The 22,883-nt window shown below is 41.2% G+C and overlaps 1 protein-coding gene across 4 annotated transcripts; it reads left to right on the forward strand.

Annotated features, from left to right (window-relative positions):
- Positions 1-503: 503 nt before the first annotated feature.
- On the forward strand, positions 504-22,594 carry LOC124000031 (tyrosine aminotransferase-like). Of its 4 annotated transcripts, none has more exons than XM_046306128.1 (12): positions 7,889-8,139; positions 12,956-13,245; positions 13,358-13,462; positions 13,863-13,930; positions 14,087-14,245; positions 14,954-15,092; positions 15,211-15,263; positions 18,451-18,603; positions 18,763-18,891; positions 19,027-19,110; positions 20,752-20,850; positions 21,789-22,594. In XM_046306128.1, the coding sequence occupies exons 1-12, from the start codon at positions 8,024-8,026 to the stop codon at positions 21,927-21,929; spliced, it is 1,536 nt and encodes a 511-aa protein (XP_046162084.1). In that variant the 5' UTR covers positions 7,889-8,023; the 3' UTR covers positions 21,930-22,594. The 4 variants fall into 4 exon arrangements, with proteins under 4 accessions (XP_046162077.1, XP_046162100.1, XP_046162084.1 ...); XM_046306136.1 differs by lacking the exon at positions 7,889-8,139 and adding an exon at positions 11,934-12,090; XM_046306121.1 differs by lacking the exons at positions 13,358-13,462; positions 13,863-13,930; positions 14,087-14,245; ... (5 more) ...; positions 20,752-20,850; positions 21,789-22,594 and adding exons at positions 504-838; positions 3,784-4,007; positions 4,225-4,323; ... (1 more) ...; positions 6,588-6,701; positions 6,822-6,930 and having other exon boundaries at positions 7,046-8,139; positions 12,956-13,091.
- The last annotated feature ends 289 nt before the right edge of the window (positions 22,595-22,883 follow it).

Below are 22,883 nucleotides of genomic sequence, written 5' to 3' on the forward strand. Positions count from 1 at the left end.
CTATAATTTATAACTTATCACATGAGCTTAGTTTAACTGCCATACCCCATCATAACCCAAAATATAAGCTTGTTTTACTCCCAATGTTTGTAAACAAAGTATATGTATGTATAGCCTCAAAACATGGTTAAAACTATGATTCTTGATATCAGGGATGGTCAGTTCTGTCTATGAATTTGAGAGTGATTCAATTTCTCTAGCCCCAATCCCTCAGGTTTTTGCCAAAACAGTGGTGAGTTCACTTTATTGTTTCAACTACTGATTGGCCCTTTAAATGGTTGATAATCAGGGAATAGTTTGTGCTGTATATACCTCTAGCGATTATGTTTTATACATAGTTTGGTCAGACGGTTCCCAGTTGACGAATAGTGCTACCCTAACCACAAACCTTACCTAACCGTAACCATTTTACATATCAACTTCAATAGGGCAAGGACGTCCCAAGGATCCCGGATAGCACGGACCAGTTCGTGACAGTCTTAACCCGGAAATATTTTGGATACGTTTTCGCTAACGAGCGAATTCTGAACTTGTCGGTACATGTCCAACCCGCCGGACATGCATATTCATCGAGGACCAATGACAGTCTTTGTGTTTCTGAAATTAAACCAGAAGCCCCCCCCAAAAAAAGAAGTAGATTGACTAAAATTACACGAATCTAATCAGGCACCTGATTCGGCTGCTGGGGACGTTTTGCAGCAGTTCAAATAGATGGAGGGAAGAAGCCTTGAGAATCATTTCAATCCGTCTGAGATTAAATGTTTGGAGATCATCCCAACGCTGCCAATGTGGATCATTGAATATGCCTGGGCTCACAGAATGATGGACACATTGGATGGTAAGCAACAACAACAAAATCAATTTGTTCAAATCCGTGTTTGGGTGATTATGCAACAACGGGCACTTCCATGTCTTCCGTCAATTTTGGGGATTTTATTTTTAAAAATAAAACAAATCCAAATATTTCTATGTTAAATTCACACTGGAATCACCCCATACCCTTCAAACACCTCTCTATCAAGTAATTTAGCTACGTTTCAGATGCATTTTATACCTCAATTTCACTATTTTGCCCTTGGCCCTGACATTTAAGCTTCTACTGTGTTTTTCTATGAGAACATTAATAATTACACATTATATAATGTTATGTACTACAGAAAGAGTCAATTAAATAAAATCAATATCTATATTTATTGTGAGTATGCCCTTTTATATTGTTTTCTACACAAAATATACCTGTCCTTTGGGAGTGGTGTCATTTCCACCACTGAGGACAAATTCCTCATTAATGAAGTTTTTTCAAGCGAATGTTAATGTAGTTACAATGGAAACACATTGTGACACTGAAGCACATGGCTGCAGTGGACGGTTGTTCCAGATGTGATGTCCAGAAGATGAAGAAAAATTGAGGGAAATATTGCTTGTGCAATTAATTTTTTAGTTGTCAGTCATTTCCCAACAGGTTATAATTTATTTAATTTGTGGTAGAACTTTTGATTTAAAAAAAATATTTTATGTATTTAAGGTAAACAATATGCTAGCTGTAATACTAATCAAAGCATGCTGAGCTGTCTTTCGATTTTCTCCAGAAACTGTAGAAATGTCATTTCCATCACAGTCATTTCCATAACAAACTTAAGTGTTGTGGAAATTACAGAAAGTGGTGAAAATGCCCCAAACCATTATCTTATTCGTTTTTACTTTATTTTTTAAATGTATATATTTTTAACTTTAGGCTTATTTAATCATGTTTTAAATTAATTGAATCTAGAAAATGCTCCAAGGTGTGCACACATTGGAAACTAAGTAGTATTTGTCTTTACATAAAACAGCACAGAGGTCACAGACATAGAAACAAAATAAAAACCGATCTTATACGATACCAGGAACATCTGCAAAAAGACAGGGAGAGATACTGGAAGAAAAAAGAAACAAGAGATGAAAATGTAACCAACGGAATAGAAGACAGACTTAAAGAGAACAGTTGCAAAGGAGACCTACCTATCACGCAACACATCACCTCAGTCACCAGATGACTTGCAGCCAGAACATGAGGCTAACATACCTGCCCCTGATGCACACTCTGATACCCATTCCTCATCGTCTGCAACATGAATGAGAAATTGAATACTTGCTGGAAGGAAAAAGGTTGGAAGAGGTCGCACAAAAGCATACAGAGATCTTAGAATGACAAATGTCAAACTTGATAATGCTTTACGGAATGCTGAGAAATATAATTTCTCTGCAAAACCCACGCCAACCTCCAGTTCATGGCGGACAAACTACAGTATCACAAAGTGATCAGCTGCAGCAACATTGAGAACGTTTTTGAGTCTTTGTGCTGTGAGAACCTGAAGAAAGAGCTCATGTATAGAGAGAGTGCTCCCTTCGACAAGCAAAAGAGCTTAAAACATCTGACTTTGATGCTGGTGAGCAGACATGGTGGTTTGAGTGGAAAAACAAAGCTGAAGAGAGAGAAGAAAAACAGAGGGAAACATGGAGAAGTTCACTGTACATTTGACAGTAATAGAGAAGGTATGTGGCACACTGCACATTCTATTGGAGGACTTCTCCAAAGGATTGAAAGAGAAGTTGGGGAAACACCTGTACAACATTCAACACCAATACTCAAATGAGAGAATTAAGAGAATCTGGGGAAAGAGGAGATCATTGTGCATATTGACTTTGCAGAGAACTACCTGTGTAAATACACCAGTGAAATCCAGGCAGTTAACTTTGGTGATTCTCACAAGCAGGTGACCCTCCACACCTGTGTTGGATATACCACAAATGATAGTTTCACTTTGCTCACTGAGCTCTTCTATGCGGCATGACCCCTCTGCTGTCTGGGCCCATCTCTCAAAAACACTGGCCTACATTCTTGAGCTCTGCCCATTGGCTACTGCTGTACACTTTGTGAGTGATGGGCCTACAAACCAGTATAGGTCTGAAATGTTTAACAATAGTTGTTCAAAATGTTTGCAATAAAATATTGTTTTCATACGTTTTTTTTTAACATAGTCATTTCCATCACAACCCATATTTTGAGGTAAATGCGTATATTATGTATAATTTACATACATTTATTTGTTTTAGATATGGAAATCATATGGTTATCATAATCTCACAAAGGTTGGGTGGAAATATCTTATTTTTCATGATAAATAAATGTTTTCAGCTGTCGCCAAGGCAAGTTTATACATTCAGGCGTCGTGTTGAATTATTAATATTAGGAAAACCTTAATCACTTTAAATAATATTCAATACAAGTTCATGTACAAATGTATAAGAAATATGTTATAAATCAATTGTATGATATTTCATTTTCAACTAAAATGTATGTTTAATGACGTGATGGAAATTACATTTTGTGTATGGCTGTTTGGGGAAAATGACAGAAATATATAACTTCCTGAATAGTAGATCGCAGCCATTATCACATATAGTTTCTAGACAAATCAAAGACAAGTACAATACTGGTAAAATGGTGTTTGAACCAGTTTTAATTTTGCACAGTCAAAGTGCCGAAGTTGCATAATCACCCGTTTATAAACAGAATATATTATTTTAAATAGTTGACACTAATTAAATTATATTATTTGACCTATATGGGCTAATATAGGACATTTAAAACATAATTAAGTTAAATTTAGTCAATAAAATGATAAAAATGGAATTGAAACATGGTATTAATAACCCCAAGCTGATAAATTGACATGATAGGTGACATTCCTTTAAAAGTTTAACCTATTTGTTATATCCCTGTTTGTGTGTGTTCTCTAGCTCTGGACCCCAGCAGATGGCCAGAGGATGACCTACAATCTGTCACCCTAGATGAGCCATGGAGGTTACGGGTGGCAGCAGCCCAGGCGTATTCTATAATGAAGACAAGAGACATCAAGAGCTTTGAGAGGGTGATGGAGTTCATGGATGTCACTTATACACTGCTGCCACGACTGGTGCCCCATATCAAACACATGAAAATCATGTTTGGCCTCAAGACCAAGGTATGTAGAGGTTTCACATAAGGTAGAGAACAGTTACAGGAAAGGGGTGGGAAATCGCAATATGTGGATGCATAGAGAGGTTTCCAAGGCCATGTATGCCTACTAATAAGTTGGCCTGACTTGTTCAGGTACAGTCGTTTTAACTATGCTGTGTTTGTTGATTTGAGTTTTGGTGGAACAAAATGAGCAGCTGTGTTTGATTTGTATTCTGGTACAGATAATTATGTGGATGCTTCGGGAAGACCAAGGTATTGTCAACACTGTTTTGAAGATCATTAAGTTTTTTCCAAGTAGACTACCTCAGTACCATGAATGTGTAAGTAAATGCATTATAACTGCCTAATTTGATTACTTTGGATGACACTGTTGGCTAAACTGAATCAGTTGTATATCAGAGTATCAGCATCTCTGACCGACCCAGTGAGTATTGGGTTGCTGAGCTAAATGTCGCCTTTCTTTGTTCCTCTTCAGAGCCGACAAGAGATGCACCTAATGAGGAAGAACCACCAGGACTTTAAGGCTTTGGCCCAGACTCTTGCAATGGACATGTCCATGCGCAACTCTTATATCAAGGTTAGTTAAACCCCCATCGTCTGTTTAACACTCCCTTTCTATATTCCCCTCTTTGTCTCACACGATTCAGTGTTAAATTCGTCAACAAAAATAGTGACAAATAATCATCAAACCCCTATTTTTCAGTGGCAATTGACGAGACTATAACTGACTAAATACACCCAGAAAAGAACTAGAACAAAGCAAATGTTTTATTTTAGTGTAGACGAGTTCAAATTCTCTTTGACTAAAATCTGACTACTAAGGGGACAGAACAAGAGTTTTTCGCGAGATTGAGAGCTTTTCAGTGGTAAGCACAATTTTAATATTAGCAGTACAGATTGCACAGTTCTGTTAATCAGTGGGAAGGACACAACAGTATGTTTTTATCCCTGTTGACTATAGAAACATTTTTGAATTTGTAGTCTCGCTCAACCCTTGCACTATCTCCACTGAATTTCATAGCCGGGTTATGGTGCCAACATCCTAGCGAAGTCTTTCCTCAGAGAAAACGGTTTGATTCTAGCCATTACCATTCAAAAGATATGACTCATAATACCGGTGTTACATTTGATTTTTCTTTCTATTGTGCATTGGCGCCAAATTTTACATTCATAAAGCATAGCGCGACCATTCTACAACTAGGCTGCTTACAGACCAGACCGTTAAATATTTGTTTAGGCTACACCTTGTTCAGTCATGTTACCTCATTGCCTAGCTATATACAATGCATTTGGAAAGTATTCAAACCCCTTGACTAGTACCACATTTTGTTAGACTTATTCTAAAATTGATTCAATATATTTTTTTCATCATCTATCTAAACACAATACCCCATAATGACAAAGTGAAAATGGATACCTTATTTACATAACTATTCAGACCCTTTGCTATGAGACTCGAAATTGACCTCAGGTGCATCCTGTTTACATTGATCATCCTTGAGATGTTTCTACAACTAGATTGGAGTCCACCTGTGGTAAATTTAAATTGATCAAACATGATTTGGAAAGTCACACACCTGTCTATATAAGGTCCCACAGTTGACAGTGCATGTCAGAGCAAAAACCGAAAATGATGTTGAAGGAATTGTTCATAGAGCTCTGAGAGAGGATTGTGTCGAGCCATGGATCTTGGGAAGGGTACCAAAAAATATCTCCATTCTACTTTTGGACATCAATGTGGCCGCTGCATCTGTGGAATGTTGCTAACATTGGCAGTGATGAGAGACGAGTTACGGCGGTGCAACCCATAATACTTTGAGGTGATTGAGCTACTCTCTTTGTCTCTCTCTGCGATTGGGTGTCTTTCTTTTGTATATAATGTACAATATCTATGTTGGATGAATTAGGAATTTACATGGCCAGATAATTCTTATACAGTGTATGTTTGTCATATTTCTGCTGTTGGGAAGAGAATAGGATGGTATGCAGAAAAATATGTTGGTAAGACAAGGCTATTTATGTTTGTGCACATGGGAGACAGTCATTTGTGTTTACTTTACTGATGTGATGTGACTAAAATAAAAGTTTAGTTTACTAAAATGGCCCACTGTTTTTGTCATTTTGACAATAACTAGACAAAATCATTATTCAAGTGACTAAGACTTAATAATATTATATAAAATGACTAAGACTAGACTAAATCTAAAAGAGTGCCAGAATGAACACTGGCATGATTACATAGGTGTAATTGACATCTTTATGCCTTGTGACCTTCAACTATGTGAACTGTGACCTTCAACTATTCCTGGATTCAGTTGTTCCTGAAGAAGACGTACAATGCTGAATAGGTAATAGGCCAGTCTGAGATGATAGTGCCATTATAAAGTCTGGGTAGTAGTTCCTTTGCTGTCCAGTAGGGGATGCTATATACCCAGCCTCTTGCTACACTCAGCCTTTAGTTGCTTGTGATGGAACTCCAAAACAATGGAGATGGTTTGATGGAGCAATGCCTGTCGCCTCCACTAGGGTTGAGGTATTGTGTGTAGGATGGAGTATATGTATTGATCTGCAGGTTCTCTTTCAGGATTTGATGGAGGACCAATATGGAGAATGCTATGCCCAGAAACTGGAGGACAGGTTGCTGCATTACCTTCAGGTACTGGAGTCGACGCTGCAGAGCGATACCTATTTTGACCAGGTGTGTGTACATACAATCATTATTGAGATTGTTTCAGGATTCAATCAAATAGAGAATGTATGTTCTCATGCTATTACATAACTGTCAATGTCCTTGTTATCCATGTGAATGTGCCTATAGCTGTTGAAGCAGGAGGGTCCAATGGCATACGAAGAGGAGTTACTATTGCCGTTAATTACCTGTGACTCCACCTCCCTTGCTGCGTCCTTGAAGAGGCTATTCCACTCTGGTCAACAAACTCAGCATATTAACAATGACATACAGATGTAAACACAGTACAGTATGTAAGACCACCAGGAACCTATAGTACTGTAGATAAATATGTTTTCTTTCTATTCCTTCAGACAAGTCTTCTTCAAGATGCCATCCCAGCCACGGAGCCCATAAGGTATCAGCACAGGAGAGGGGAATAGGCCGGGAGCTGGAGGGTCCTGTGACCTCGAAAGTTGTGCTAAGGTCGCCCAAGGAGAGAACACACAAAGACGGGCAGTCACAGCTTGACAGGACAAGTCTCTACGCATTCCAGGGTATCTGTCAAGATAACCGAAAGGAGAGATCCAAATCATTGGGGTTGGGTCCACACCATGCTTGTGCAGCTGAGCAAAGTTTAGAGCCACAGGCCCTTATCGTGGAGCTGGGGGTGGATCTGTCCAAAGACAGTCCACTCCTCCTGGAGGAGGAAGTCTCTGATGGGGAGGAGGGGAGCCGAGGCAGGACGGAGGAGGATGACGGGCAGAACAATGAGGAGGTGCCTGAGGCCTCCCCACTGCAGCTGTGCTCTAAACACCGGAAATGGGTGAGGAGCATTCTGCAGGAGTGCTCGGAAGAACTGCTGTGTGAAAAGAGTGATACCCCAGTGCACTGTCAGGGGTCCTCTTCCACCTCATCACAGGACTTGACCCCATCCCTCCTCACCCTTTGTCAACCCCAACATCTAACTCTGGCCACACAGAGCCCTTCCCCTCCTCAACCAGTGGCTGTATCCCAACCTACGGACCTCGATGACAGAGCCCATTCTGAACAGGCTGGAGAACTAGCAGACAGCCCAGAGGCCAGTAGAACACATAAGGTCAAGCTGAGACTGTCTGTGGAGAGTCAGGCTCTTCTGCTTATATCAAAGTTTCGACAGCCATTTGTGCGGCTCCGAAAACTGACCCAGCAGGAGTGTAGCATGGCTGCAGAGCTAAGAGGGACCAAGACCACTGAGGAGGAAGACTGTGATGATGGTGAAGAGGAGGATGATGAAGAACATGTGGAAAAAACTCCAGTGTATTCTTATTATGATTTAAACACGCTCTATTCTAGTTTTGAGTCAAGCTCTGATGAAGATCCCGAAACACAAGATTCAGATCCTGACTATGTTCCTGGATATGGAAAGAGGATGTACAACCAAAGTGTGTGATGGAGGAAGAAGCATGATCCCGGGGTTGACAATGAGGTATGGGATTAGATTAAGGTATCAGGGTGGTGTCCACCATTTGCCGCGGTGAAATGTATAGCTGAGGTTAAACAAACTGCTACATAATTATTCAGCATCAGAATTCTGGTTAAATTTCAGTAAAACAGTATTCAATATGCCCAGTTCAACCAGGTGTAATGTTGGTATAATAACCTTTTACATACCATAATACACAGCACCAGTTTCTTACTGACCTAGGTTCTTGGTCTGTGACAATACCAGTATCTCTATTTTTTTCCATGGCAAAAATGAAAATATGTGGCACACCAAACTCTGTAAAATATTGTGTGCTATAGCTTGGAAAATAAACATGACTGGATGACATGGGGATTTTTTTATTTCCAACATTAGGGTTATTTTTTTCCTAAAAAAGTTACATTCTTTTTGTGGATTGTTTCCTAGCCACGATATTATACTGGTATCGTCCCCAATATTTAATACTGTGTCAGGTTGATTCAGAGGGGTCTGTTTGATGGTGTGACATGGATTAAATATTACTCAGATATTCTGAGTGGACTGCTACTGTCCATAACATGCAACTAAAATCCGTTGACCAGTCATTGTGCACCTCCTTTTGTTGACAAATCAATGATGATGACGTCATTGGGAATTGCGTACATCACTGAACAAATGGAAAAGCTGTGAATCATTCCTGATTTTGTCATAGGCAGCTCATCTTGTGAAGTGAGGGTTCAGGGTCATCATGCTGTCAGTGTAAGCCACCTATGCATTTGTGCTTACACACTACCGTTGTTAGTTAATCCATATATTAGTTAGTCCACTGCAATTTTGGGGTAGGTCAAGTGACACAGATTCAGGGTATGTGGGCTAATGAGAAGACAGATGTTAGATGACTCAGCAACATATTCATAGGATGGGAAGCTAGTAGAGGGCTTCCATAGAGAGAGAAGATGCAAGGGATTCTCCTTTACCCAGAAGAGGGTCATTGGGCCAAAAGCCTACAAATAGGGTCATACATATTATTAACACCTCATCATTAAGAGACATGTGAATCATGATGTAGCAGTCTGTGTTTACTTCAGTTTTAAAATCATGTGTGGGAACTGGATTGGTGAGCAGCAAGGTGTTGCGGTAAATTACGGTTGTTGTGAAGTGAGTAGGTACTTGACTCATACAATTACGAGTCACTTTTAGGTAGGTGAGCTTGAGTTCTGTGACATGTTTTATTTATTAAGAATGTATATGTGGATAGGTACGTGGTCAACAGAGGGACATGGAGTGACAGGGTCTTTAACTGACTCAACCCCATCATGCCTGCTGGCGGATAGGGCACAGGGTCCTTAGCCAGATAAGGGGATGGTGGGGTACAAAGTTCCAGGGGATTTTTGTGTGTGTTGGACCACTGCATAAGGTTTTATTAGGATGTGTATTTATTTATCTACATTCTTCTGTAAATTTTACAGGACACAGTGGCTCTACCAATATTGCATAATGAGTTGTTCAGTCTCTGTTCACTGAGTTACCCATCATGAGAGTAAACAACCCCAGAGTGAATCAGAAGTTATGCTGTTGGCTACCTGTTACATTACTGTGTTCAATAAACTTTTTGTGTGAAATTACATGTATAAATGAAAGCTATATTTTACATACATGAAGCAATTGCGCTGTATCATATGCTACTTATCTGTATTTTACTCTATATACCTATTTAGCTTTTATGTATTACTGTGCACATACTGTACATTATGCTGTGGGTATTTGGGGCATTTGCCAGAAATCCCTATCATAATTACTCTCAGCAACTGGGTTGCAAAATCACCCAATGCATGGAGCACTAAACACTGCTGCACTATCAAAACAAGTTCTGGAAGGACTATTATTATGCAAAGTTGAGATGTTCCATAGATTGGGGTCTACTTACACTACATGACAAAAAAATGTGGACACCTGCTTGTCAAACATCTTATTCCAAAATCATGGGCATTAATACGGAGTTGGTCCCCCCCTTTGCTGTTATAACAGCCTCCACTCTTCTGAGAAGGCTTTCCACTAGATGTTGGAACATTGCTGTGGGGACTTGCTTCCATTCAGCCACATGCGCATTTGTGAAGTTGGGCACTGATGCGTTCCAATTCATCCCAAAGGTGTTCAATGGGGTTGAGGTCAGGGCTCTGCAGGTCAGTCAAGTTCTTCCACACCGATCTCGAACAAACCATTTCTGTATGGACCTCGCTTTGTGCACAGGGACATTGTCATGCATTGTCATTCCCCAAACTGTTTCCACAAAGTTGGAAGCACAGAATCGTCTGGAATGTAATTCTATGCTGGAGGGTTAAGATTTTCCTTCACTGGAACTAAGGGGTCTAGCCTGAACTATGAAAAACAGCCCCAGACCATTTTTCATCATCCACCAAACTTTACAGTTGCCACTATGCATTGGTAGAGTTCTCCTGGAATCCTCCAAACCCAGATTCGTCCATCGGACTGTCAGATGGTGAAGCATGATTCATCACTCCAGAGAACGCATTTCCACTGCTCCAGAGAACAATGCTGGAGAGCTTTACACCACTCCAGCTGACGATTGGCTGGAAACTTGGCCATGGAAACTAATTTCATGAAGCTCCTGACGAACAGTTCTTGAGCTGACATTGCTTCCAGAGGCAGTTTGGAACTCGGTTGCAACTGAGGACAGATGATTGTTATGAGCTTCAGCCCTTGGTGGTCCCGTTCTATGAGCTTGTGTGGCCTACCACTTCGCGGCTGAGCTGTTGTTGCTCCTAGACTTTTCCGCTTCACAATAACAGCACTTAAAGTTGACCGGGGCAGCTCTGGCATGGCAGAAATTTGACGAACTGACTTGCATCCTATGACGGTGCCATGTTGAAAGTCACTGAGCTTTTCAGTAAGGCCATTCTACTGCCAATTTGTCTCTATGGGGATTGCATGGCTGTGTGCTCGATTGTATACACCTGTTAGCACTAGGTGTGGCTGAAATTGCCAAATCCACTCATTTGAAGGGGTGTCCACATACTTTTATATATATAGTGTACCTCCACTTTTTATGTTTTGCTTGCTTTTAATGAGGAAGAAGCAGGCTCATCCTAAACTACGCTCAAGCTGATTGAGCCTCAAAAAGTTTCTTGGAGACCCTATGGACCATTGATAAAGGATGAAATCAATTACTTTTATAAATATAAACAGATATATGCTTCATTAGAATTTTAAAAAGCTTTTCTCCAATCATGAAAGGTAGGAAAATCAGAGGCCATCTATCCATGACTTGGTCAATGATGTTGTATAGGCTATAGGCTTCACAGGAGGTTGGTGGCACCTTAGTTGGGGAGGACGAGTTCATGGTAATGGCTGGAGCAGAATACGTGGAATGGTATCAAAAACATCAAACACACAGTTTTCATGTATTTGATGCCATTCCGTTGACTCTGTTTCAGCCATTATTATGAGCCGTCCTCCCCTCAGCAGCCTCCACTGAAAGGCATACATATTGTTTTGACTTGAGGCGACCGGATGTGCCTTTGGGATTTTGCAAACATAAATGGGAAACCAATAACATGTTATGGCCGGACATTTCCACACATTTTTCACTCATACTTTTTGTGCGGGGCGGGGCGTTGAATGTGAGCGTCTCTCTCCTGTGCACATTCCGCACAAGGACATCGGGTCCCATGGGTCTCCTCTCGTGAGTCTGGTATCTGTATTTTGGAAAGAGTTCATGCCGTTTAATCCAAACCTTGCAGTGTTTTACATTTTTGGGAATGATGTAACGGGGGTGTATGGCACAACCCTCAGTCTCCACCAATGAAAAAATGGGCAGGGCTCAACAGCAACCCTTTTCGGGGGGCTTGCTATAAAGCCGGCTTATAACGGACTTATCAGTCAGTCTTTGTTCATATTCAGTATTTTACCTGAATTCCTTCATTTGCAGTGTGAAATTCTTTTGAGATTGTAAAGGTATTTAAAAGACTATTGTTATTTAAATGTATGATAACGCATTTAACTACCTCTAGCAAGTAGCCTAAGTGTCCAATTGAATTTTGAGGCAATTTAAAATAAGCTACACCTGGTAAATGTATTATAGCTTTTAATTTGAGGTATAGATCACATGTTTATTATTATGCATGCACAAACAAATATGACCTTATTCCAAAGAGATGCTTATTTTAGGTAGTTTTATAATATTTGTTGTTTCTGTCTTATTTTCAATTGTCTTGTTTGTATATTTTTTCAGGCTGTATCAGAACAGACTTGTTTAGATGACATTTTATTAGGTTAGATTTGAGTTGATTAGGATAGATTTGATGTATTGTTTTTGTATAATATACATAGTTTTCATTGCTAATGGACTATATACTGCATTTATACTGCTATTTATACGGCGTTGTGATAAGATAGCCATTAATAAGATAATATCAATAACTTGAGGTGTCCCAGTCTGATCAGTATATTGATCTTCATTACTCAGATGTTCAACTAACTGCGCACACAGTTGAATTAGTTCAGAACAGCCCGTGCAGCGCTTTTGATCTCAAACTGGATTATATAAACATCGCACCTGTTGTGTTTACATGGATAATTTAACACCTGGGCTAGCCTACTTCTCTGCACTGATTTTTTTTATTTTATCCAACAAGTTTATTTTCAGTTTTCCGATTTATTATTAGGCTAGTCATTTGTATATTAATGAATAATCCTCATTTATATTATTTGTATGATATTTTACAACAATTTATAATGCAGGAATTATTCATGAAAATCTATTTGTTTGTCCTATCTTTTTTCCCCTCGCCTTTTATCTTCCTATCTCTCTCATCTTCAGCTGCAGTTGCAACATGGAGAACCAGTCCTATGAGGTGAAAATGAATGGGAGTGCAATTAATGAGAAGAATGCTCTCATTGGTGTCAACGGAAAAGCTCTTAATGGAAATGGTAACCATCATAAGGCTGTGAAAGGCATTGTTTGTCTGGCCAAGCAGAAGAGCTGCAGGCAGCGATGGAACATCCGGCCCTCAGAGATGTCAATCAACACCTTGAATCCCATCCGTGCCATTGTGGATGGGATGAAGCTCACACCCAACCCTGAGAAACCCATGATTGCTCTGTCCATTGGTGAGATGCTACACCATTATCTCATTTGCATATGCTCAGTGTGTTCACTTGTGAAGTGCAGTTGTTCAGAATTATGTTTCTTATGTACTCCTTTGTCCTGTCATTCCATCAGGGGACCCTACTGTGTTTGGGAACCTGCCTACTGATGACAAAGTTCTCCAGGCCATGAAGGATGCCATTGACTCAAACAAATACAACGGCTATGCTCCATCTGTTGGTAAGACTCATGCAAGCACTTTCTCACCACAGCACCAACATTTCAAAAAGCTTGTCAAGTGCAGAAAAACTAGGGATGAACTGATTTTTTGGTATTTTATTTAGATAGAAATTGGGAGGATATGAGATAAGACACAGCTATAGGCGAGTTGGGCAGCTTGCAAGGGGATGAGAAGTTGGAGGCTAAAGTAATTTCAGTCAGGGAAGTTGAGAGCGCTACGTAAAATAGGGCCAATTAACTGTCTGCAGATGAACTGAAAGTGTTCCACTCTATGATTAATGATGATTGTAGCTCTAAGGACGGAGGCAGGCGAAATCTCCCTTTCTCCCAGCAGACTGCCGAGTACAGTATACAGTACTACAGTACAAAATATAAGATGTTGTCTTCTACTCATCAACAGGTTATCAGAAGAGCAGAGAGGTGGTGGCAAACTTCTACAGTTGCCCCGAGGCCCCCTTGGAGGCAGAGGTGTGTTTACCTCTCATCGTTTACCTGCTTTAACTCGTTCAAACTCTCTTTTTTGCTTCATCATATATTCACCTGTCTCTCTACTGTAATTATTTTTTCTCCAAAACTAGAGGACATAAAAAAATCTCTTGTAATCTTCTTCTCTCTTCCATGCAGGATGTGCTTCTGACCAGTGGCTGCAGTCAGGCTATAGATCTGGCCATCACAGTGCTGTGTAACCCTGGAGACAACATCCTAGTCCCCTGCCCTGGATTCTCCCTCTACAAGACTCTGGCTGTGTCTCTGGGCATCCAGGTCAAACTGTACACACTGCTGGTGAGTGTTGGACACGGGGGGAGGAGCAAAATAGAGGGAAAATAAATCAAAGAGAAAAACTGGATGTTAGCAAGAGAGAGAGTGAAGAAGGGGTAAAATGGCACTTATAAATCATTTTGGATGGCTTTCTTTCCTCTAGGCTTACAAACACACACAAATACAGATAAATACTTGTAGCTACATAACATTTTAGTGAATTACATCCATAAAAAAACATGAGGTAACTCAGGCACACAGTGGAATGTCGTGACTCTTGAGGTGTATATGACAACTGCACACAGTGTTAAGAGCTGCTATTGATTCACCTATACAATCCACTTATACATTTTTAGAACTCTTACAGAGCTTCCTCCTAATGTCAGGACAGCTGAGTTCCTGCCCCTCTTCTGAAAACCTACATTTTCACAGAGTATCCTGACTAAATTCTGATATTTTTTCCACTAATTGGTCTTCTGACCATTCACATCAGAACTTTTCACATCAGATATTTTTCAGAGCTAATCTGATGTCAAAAGACGAATTAGCGGAAAAAAGTTCAGGATTGGACTGCCTGTGTAAATGCAGCCTATGAGATCAAAGATCAGTTAAAAGAGTTAGGACGGTGCAGAATCTGCAGATTTGACTCTTTTCCAGCGTCTGTGTAGTGCATGTACATTGCATGCCTTATGTCTGCTCTCTGACTCGTGGTGACTTTGTCTGTCCTTGCAGCCAGAGAAGTCTTGGGAGATCGATCTCCAACACATGGAAAGCCTGATAGATGACAGGACAACCTGCCTGATTGTCAACAATCCCTCCAACCCTTGTGGCTCCGTCTACAGTAAAGAGCATCTACAGAACATCCTTTCTGGTGAGCCCCCCCCGGCCACAGTGTTCCCTCTCACTATAGCACAATACAAGCATTTGGTTCCTATGATGAATCCACTTCTAATTGTAATATTTTTAAATGTGTCTACTCTCTTGTCTAGTTGCCTCCAAACATTGCGTCCCAATCCTGGCTGATGAGATCTATGGTGACATGGTGAGTTCATAAACACAGAAGCACTCTCCGAGACAAGCACAACAGAGACAGACACTCCAACAGACTAATACAGAAACTGGCATTGAGTCTATTGCATAATAGGAGACTAAGGAGAGGAATCTAAATTGGATTGTCTTCTGGCATAGAGGAGGATTGGTCTATGGAGGTGTGCAATACAGTAGTAGACTGGTCATGCGTCCAGGAGTGGGCTGCTGTTTCTGGGGTATAGCCTACATCCTGGCCACTAGGCCCCATGTAATACATAATACCAGCGAGGCACATTTCTTTAACATTCTATAGCATTTACAGGGAGGTTTTCTCTGGCTTAGCTCTGCTGGGTATCCAAGGAGACCAGTCTGACAAGTCCACATCAGCACTGGGGTGATTAGGGGTGTTACAGGCTGAATGGGGGGCTGGTAGTGACGGGGCAGCAGTGCTGGGTTTAGGTCTGCCAGGGCAAGTGAAGAATGAGCCACAGAAGTAAACTGTAGACAAGAGGCGCTCCTCTGCTCTGTCATTTCTGAGAGCTGTGTTGAGAATGACTTTTAAATAGCTTACTTATACTTATAAATGAATGATATACTGTATACTCATTGATTCTTGAAAAAACATAACTTATAAATGCCTCATCAGCTTAGCTCAACTGTCGTAGCCCATCGGAACCCAAAATATAAGCTTGTTTACTCCAATGTTTGTAAATATTGTAAATGCATCAATAGCTCTGTCTATGAATTTAAAGGAGCAATATGAAGATATGTCCTGGTTGCTAAAATTATATGGGGGGAGGGGTGATTGGGAACGCTGTGGGGGGATGATTGGGGTCGCTGAGTGCATAAATCACATGGGCTCAGAATTCAACAATGTCTCGATCAGTACAAAAAACTATACAATAATATGTTGTATTGTCACATACAGAGGATAGCTGCAGTGAATTATTTTTTATTTTTTTACAGTCAGCCATAGTAGTACAGAGCCCCTGGAGCAAATTAGGGTTAAGCGTCTTGCTCAAGGGCAAATCTACAGATTTTTCACAATGTTGGCTCAAAACAAGGCCCTTTCAGTTACTAGCCCAACACTCTAACCACTAGAACAGAAGTACTCAGAATGACTGTGCACTTTTCGCCGCATGTGTTTGCGATTAATGCAGATGTGAGGGTAATATAGTGCGAGAGCGGGGGAGAAGAAGTGGGTGGGGGTGGGAGGGCCCCTTTTTTAACGACAAGGTGCCTGTTTAGGGGCTGTGTGGAGTGGTGCCTGTTTAGTTAGGGGCTGTGTGGAGGGGGGCCTGAGTAGGGGCTGTGTGGAGGGATGCCTGTTTAGGGGCTGTGTGGAGGGATGCCTGTTTAGGGGCTGTGTGGAGGGATGCCTGTTTAGGGGCTGTGGAGGGATGCCTGGTGCCTGTTGGAGTGGTGCCTGGGGCTGTGTGGAGTGGTGCCTGTTTAGGGGCTGTGTAGAGGGGCCTGTTTAGGGGCTGTGTGTGGGGGGGCTGTATAGGGGCTGTGTGGAGGAGTGCCTGTTTAGTTAGGGGCTGCGTGGATGGGGGCCTGAGTAGGTGCTGTGTGGAGGGATGCCTGTTTAGGGGCTGTGTGGAGGGGTGCCTGTTTAGGGGCTGTGTGGAGGGGTGCCTGTTTAGGGGCTGTGTGGAGGGATGCCTGTTTAGGGGCTGTGTGGAGTGGTGCCTGTTTAGGGGCTGTGTGGAGTGGTGCCTGTTTAGGGGCTGTGTAGAGGGGCCTGTTTAGGGGCTGTGTGTGGGGGGGGGCTGTATAGGGGCTGTGTGGAGGAGTGCCTGTTTAGTTAGGGGCTGCGTGGATGGGGGCCTGAGTAGGTGCTGTGTGGAGGGATGCCTGTTTAGGGGCTGTGTGGAGGGGTGCCTGTTTAGGGGCTGTGTGGAGGGGTGCCTGTTTAGGGGCTGCGTGGAGGCATTATGTGTCTGGGCAGCATCAATTCCATCTCATGGTTAGAGGGGAATGTTTGGCAAGCGCCAGGCTCTCTCCTTATGGGCCCCTATGGGCTCCTCTCTGTGAAAAAACCAACTCTGTTTGTAAATTAGATCTGAGGTGAGGTTTGGTATGTTATTTTTCTGAACTGTCAGTCATTGTGCTCTGACCAATAGCACGCGGGGCGGATCTCCCACCCGTCATCAAGGCCTCAGCTCTAATGAAAGCCAGCTTGCTACGGTTACCATACCACCACTTTTTTTCTCTGCTCTCTCTCTCCTTTTCTCCTTCCATCTCGTTGTCTTTTTGTCTTAGACGAGCATTGCATAACAATACATTGCATTACATAAAGTTATGAAATCCCTCACAAACTTTGTTATGGTCAAATTAGTTTAAGCATTTTTAACTATTGATACACATTTTTTGTCATGTTTATGTCTTTTATGGTGTTGTTTGTATTGATTGATTAAGTTGAAGTGCTTAATTTTTCAATGGATGAAGAAAGACCATATTTGCACTGTACTGTAGTCAGAGTTCGGTACAACTGGAGTTATCTAACTTCTTTAAAAAATTGTAATTGGATTACAGTTACATACTTAAACAGCTGAATACATTTTGATTTACTTGATCTAAAACCACTATGTGGGCTGCAAGTGTTTGCCTCAAACACTGAAATGGCAGATGTTTTAACATCATTGAAAGCTGTGCTGATTCACACAGCTCAGAAGTCTTCTTCAGGTAGGAATGGAAGCTCTGTTCTAATATATTTGAAATCTCCAAAACTTCCACATTTGCTCTTCTTGGTTGCTTTCCACAGAAACTTATTTTAACCAAAAAATTCAGATCCCCACTTTCACTGGGAACTGAAACATCAGGGTCTTTGTGTCAATAGGACATCTTTGGTTAGTCAACACAGCTCCACCCTGTTCGCTGCCCAAGCAGATGGAATATAATCATATTTCTCTTGCATCTGTCGCATCTGTCTATTGCCATCTTTTATCGTACCAGACAGTTACCTTAAGGGAGGGTCAAACATTTAAATGACCGTTTTCCTTTTTTACTGCCCACATTCTGCTTGGTGTATTTTTCAAGTAATTTGCCCAACCCTGAGTGTCATGCTCTGTATTATGAATAGAATCAATATATTAAAACATTTCCCCTTTAATCTAAACTAACCCTGATTATTTTCACATTGTCTTCTACAGTATGTTTTGTATTGATGCGAGTGTGTACTGTATCTCCATGATCAGGTGTTTCCGGGTTGCACATACCAATCTATGGCATCCCTCAGCAGTGATGTGCCCATCCTAGCGTGTGGTGGTCTGGCCAAGCGATGGCTAGTCCCTGGCTGGAGGCTAGGTTGGATCCTCATCCACGACAAGAATCAAATCTTCGGAAAAGAGGTAAGTCCTTCAGCCTCTCACTACTCGCATACTGAATGTGAAGTCCAGTTTATCTATACACATACGCTACACCAGTACACGTACGGTAAGATTCATCTGTGTCCTCTGGGGTTTGGAATCACTTCTAATGTACCTAATCTGTCTCTCTTCTGCCTTCAGATTCGTCAGGGTCTGGTTAAGCTTAGCCAGAGGATTCTGGGTGCCTGCACCATTGTCCAGGGTGCGATAGAGAGCATCCTGAACGACACGCCCCAGGAGTTTTACCACAGAACCATCAGTTTCCTCGAGGTGAGTCCCTCTCCCTTGAACCTTCCCCAATTACTTTATATGCAGATGGTAGTAGTCTAACATTTTGATTTATCTGGATATCTGTCTGATTGTCTGACTGACTGTCTATTGACTAGTTTCCTGCTTCTTTCTCAGTCAAACTCCGAGATCTGTTTCTCTGAACTGTCCACTGTTCCTGGGCTGACCCCCGTGATGCCATCAGGAGCCATGTACCTCATGGTGAGTCTTATGTGTCCAGAGTGGTAGGTGGGGAGATAACAGAACAGGATCCCCATAAGGAAAATAACGTATTTTCCAGATGTTGTCGTCAGGTGCATTTTAGGTGCTAAATGACAGGTAAAAATCTTTTTTTCGAGATGTTGAAAACACGTCTTTTCCAGACATTGAAAATATATTATTTTCCGATGTTAAAATCAGGTGCATTTTATGTGCTGAATAAAATGCAAAAACATGGCTTTTCTGGACGTTGAAAACACAGTTGAAGTCAGAAGTTTACATACACCTTAGCCTAATACATTTAAACTCAGTTTTTAACAATTCCTGACATTTAATCCTAGTAAAAATTATCTGTCTTAGGTCAGTTAGGATCACTACTTTATTTTAAGAATGTGAAATGTCAGAATATTAGTAGTGAGAATTATTTATTTCAGCTTTTATTTCTTTCATCACACTCCCAGTGGGTCAGAAGTTTACATACACTCAATTAGTATTTGGTAGCATTGTCTTTAAATTGTTTAACTTGGGTAAAATATTTCGGGAAGCCTTCCACAAGCTTCCCACAATAAGTTGAGTGAATCTTGGCCCATTCCTCCTGACAGAGCTGTTGTCACTGAGTCAGGTTTGTAGGCCTCCTTGCTCGCACACGCTTTTTCAGTTCTATAGGATTGAGTTCAAGGCTTTGATGGCTACTCCAATACCTTGACTTTGTTGTCCTTAAGCCATTTTCCCACAACTTTGGAAGTATGCTTGGTGTCATTGTCCATTTGGAAGACCCATTTGTGACCAAGCTTTAACTTCCTGACTGATGTCTTGAGATGTTGCTTCAATATATCCACATAATTTTCCAACCTCATGATGCCATCTATTTTGTGAAGTGCACCAGTCCCTCCTGCAACAAAGCACCCCCACAACATGATGCTTCCACCGCCGTGCATCACATTTGGGATGATATTCTTCAGCTTGAAAGCCTCCCCCTTTTTTCTCAGAACATAACGATGGTCCTTATGGCCAAACAGTTCTATTTTTGTTTCGTCAGACCAGAGGACATTTCTCCAAAAAGTCCTATCTTTGTCCCCATGTGCATTTGCAAACCGTAGTCTGGCTTTTGTTATGGCGGTTTTGGAGCAGTGGCTTCTTCCTTGCTGACCGAATTTACAGGAAAGAGGAAACAATTGAATATTGCAACAAAATATTTTATTCTAGCGCCCTCCTGTCACATGCACTTATGATAGCTTTTTCAAACCTTTAAAACAGGAAGCAATGATGTTCAAACTAATCCAACCTATAGAACAAACCAAAAGACCACTTCAACTACAATAACATTCTCAGTAACGGTTACTTATTTTTCTTCTTGCTATGACTGTGATCTACCTTAGTTGAATGCACTGACTATAATTCCCTCTGGATAAGAGCATCTGCTAAATGACCAAAATGTAAATGTAAAAACAAACACTTGCAAAGCATGCTGGGTATTATTCTAATGTTCGGGCCAAATCAAAGCTGGTCTGGACCAGACCAAATCTTAACAAATTATAGGTTGTCTGGGGACGTTGAAATCAAGGCGGCCGGACAGGACCAAAAAAGGCGTTGCTGTCGTTAAATGCTTAGTAGGTTACTTAATGTGTGTCTTGGTATTTCTAGGTGGGAATTGAGATGGAACACTTCCCAGAGTTCCAGAACGATGTGCAGTTCACTGAGCGTCTGGTAACTGAGCAGTCCGTCTTCTGCCTGCCTGCTACGGTAAAACGCCAGACACACACATCTATCTGTCTGTCTGTCTGTCTGTCTGTCTGTCTGTCTGTCTGTCTGTCTGTCTGTCTGTCTGTCTGTCTGTCTGTCTGTCTGTCTGTCTGTCTGTCTGTCTGTCTGTCTGTCTGTCTGTCTGTCTGTCTGTCTGTCTGTCTGTCTGTCTGTCTGTCTGTCTGTCTGTCTGTCTGTCTGTCTGTCTGTCTGTCTGTCTGTCGACGCGTTGGCTGACAACGTCAAGAAAATTATGCATGCCTATCGATGTGAGTGGAAGCCATGATTTGTTATAAATCTGAAGAGTCAGAAAGCTAGCAACAACGCAACAAAAAAGATTGCAGATTTGAAACTGCAGTAAAAGTGCAGTAACTGCAGTCGATTGTGGTATTTTAAACGCAGTAATTCCAGAATAACTGCACTGTGGTATTTTGGACGCAGTAATTCCAGAATAACTGCACTGTGGTATTTTAAACACAGTAATTCCAGAATAACTGCACTTTGGCATTTTAAACGCACTAATTCCAGAATAACTGCACTGTGGTATTTTGGACTCAGTATTTGAAACATACTGCAATTATACTGCACTCTAACTGCAATCTGTTTTTGTAAGGAAATTACAAGAAGCTACCATGTAGGGAATCGTAGGTGGCTCGTTTCAGCTAGTTTGATCTTGTTCTTGATACCATGTCTTGTTTTAAGGTGGTTTGACTGATTCACTAGGTAGCTAACCAATAACTGTAACGATGTATTTGAGAGACAACAAGAGCTCATTGTGCAAATATATTGATGTTTTCAATATACATTTGGAGACTAAATATAGTTTACATGTTGTTATCTATCTATCCATCCATCTAATGGACTCATCCATCCTCTCTGTCTACCACGGGAAGAGAAATTACCTTATTTTGTTGTTTACAATTCTCTTTTCCCTGCAGGCATTTGAGTACCCAAATTACTTCCGGATTGTGGTGACCGTACCAGAGGAGATGATGGTGGAGGCGTGTACACGGATTCGGGAGTTCTGCCAGTGCCACTACAGAATCTGCAGCCAAGACAGCAACGAGCTAGACCAATAATGAGAGACACAGCCTGAGAGAGGGGGAGACCAAAGAGTATGGGCACAGAATGTGACAAAAGTCAATGTGAAAAAAAGAGAATGGGAAAAGGGTGAGAGGAAAATAAAATACATTAGGGAAGAGGAGGAGAGAGAAGATGGGTTAAAATATCGTGTTGCACCACGGGAACAAAGGTTTTTGCAATGTCATTGGTAGTGGTCCATCTTTGGTACCCCAACTTATGAGCAGACCTGATATTTATATTTTGTAAGGCCATCTTATGTTAACCTTACTTTGTCTAACTATTTGAATTCTTGATGTTATTCTATATGTTGGGTTGACCAGAACACCATTGGGCGTATAGAACCAGGGACCGGGGGTCCTCCCCATTCCTCAAACCATGATGGGGTTCATGGTTGGGTTGATCCCACCATTGAAACAGATGGAACTAAAGCACCAGCATTGATAAGATGATCTACAGTGCTTTCCATAGTCAGCGTTACATACTCTTTCTTGCATGTGTTAGAATTATGATGACACTCAGTATACATTCTGATATATTGCATGCTTAACCAACACTTTTCCTATGTATATAATCTATTTGTTATGTTGATGTAATATTGAATTTTTTTTTTTCACGTTCATATAAAAAGTTATTTAAACCAAATTAAAGCTATGAAATACTTGTTTGTTGTATTGCCGATTTTAGCATGTAAAAATGTTGGTGGGGCAAAAAAAAAAAGAAGTAGGATACAGTCCCAACACATTACCACTGCTACACCTGGCTAACAGCAGAGTCCCAACACATTACCACTGCTACACCTGGCTAACAGCAGAGTCCCAACACATTACCACTGCTACACCTGGCTAACAGCAGAGTCCCAACACATTACCACTGCTACACCTGGCTAACAGCAGAGTCCCAACACATTACCACCGCTACACCTGGCTAACAGCAGAGTCCCAACACATTAC

The sequence above is a fragment of the Oncorhynchus gorbuscha genome, linkage group LG02, assembly GCF_021184085.1.
Source record: "Oncorhynchus gorbuscha isolate QuinsamMale2020 ecotype Even-year linkage group LG02, OgorEven_v1.0, whole genome shotgun sequence".
Taxonomy (NCBI): Eukaryota; Metazoa; Chordata; class Actinopteri; order Salmoniformes; family Salmonidae; genus Oncorhynchus; species Oncorhynchus gorbuscha.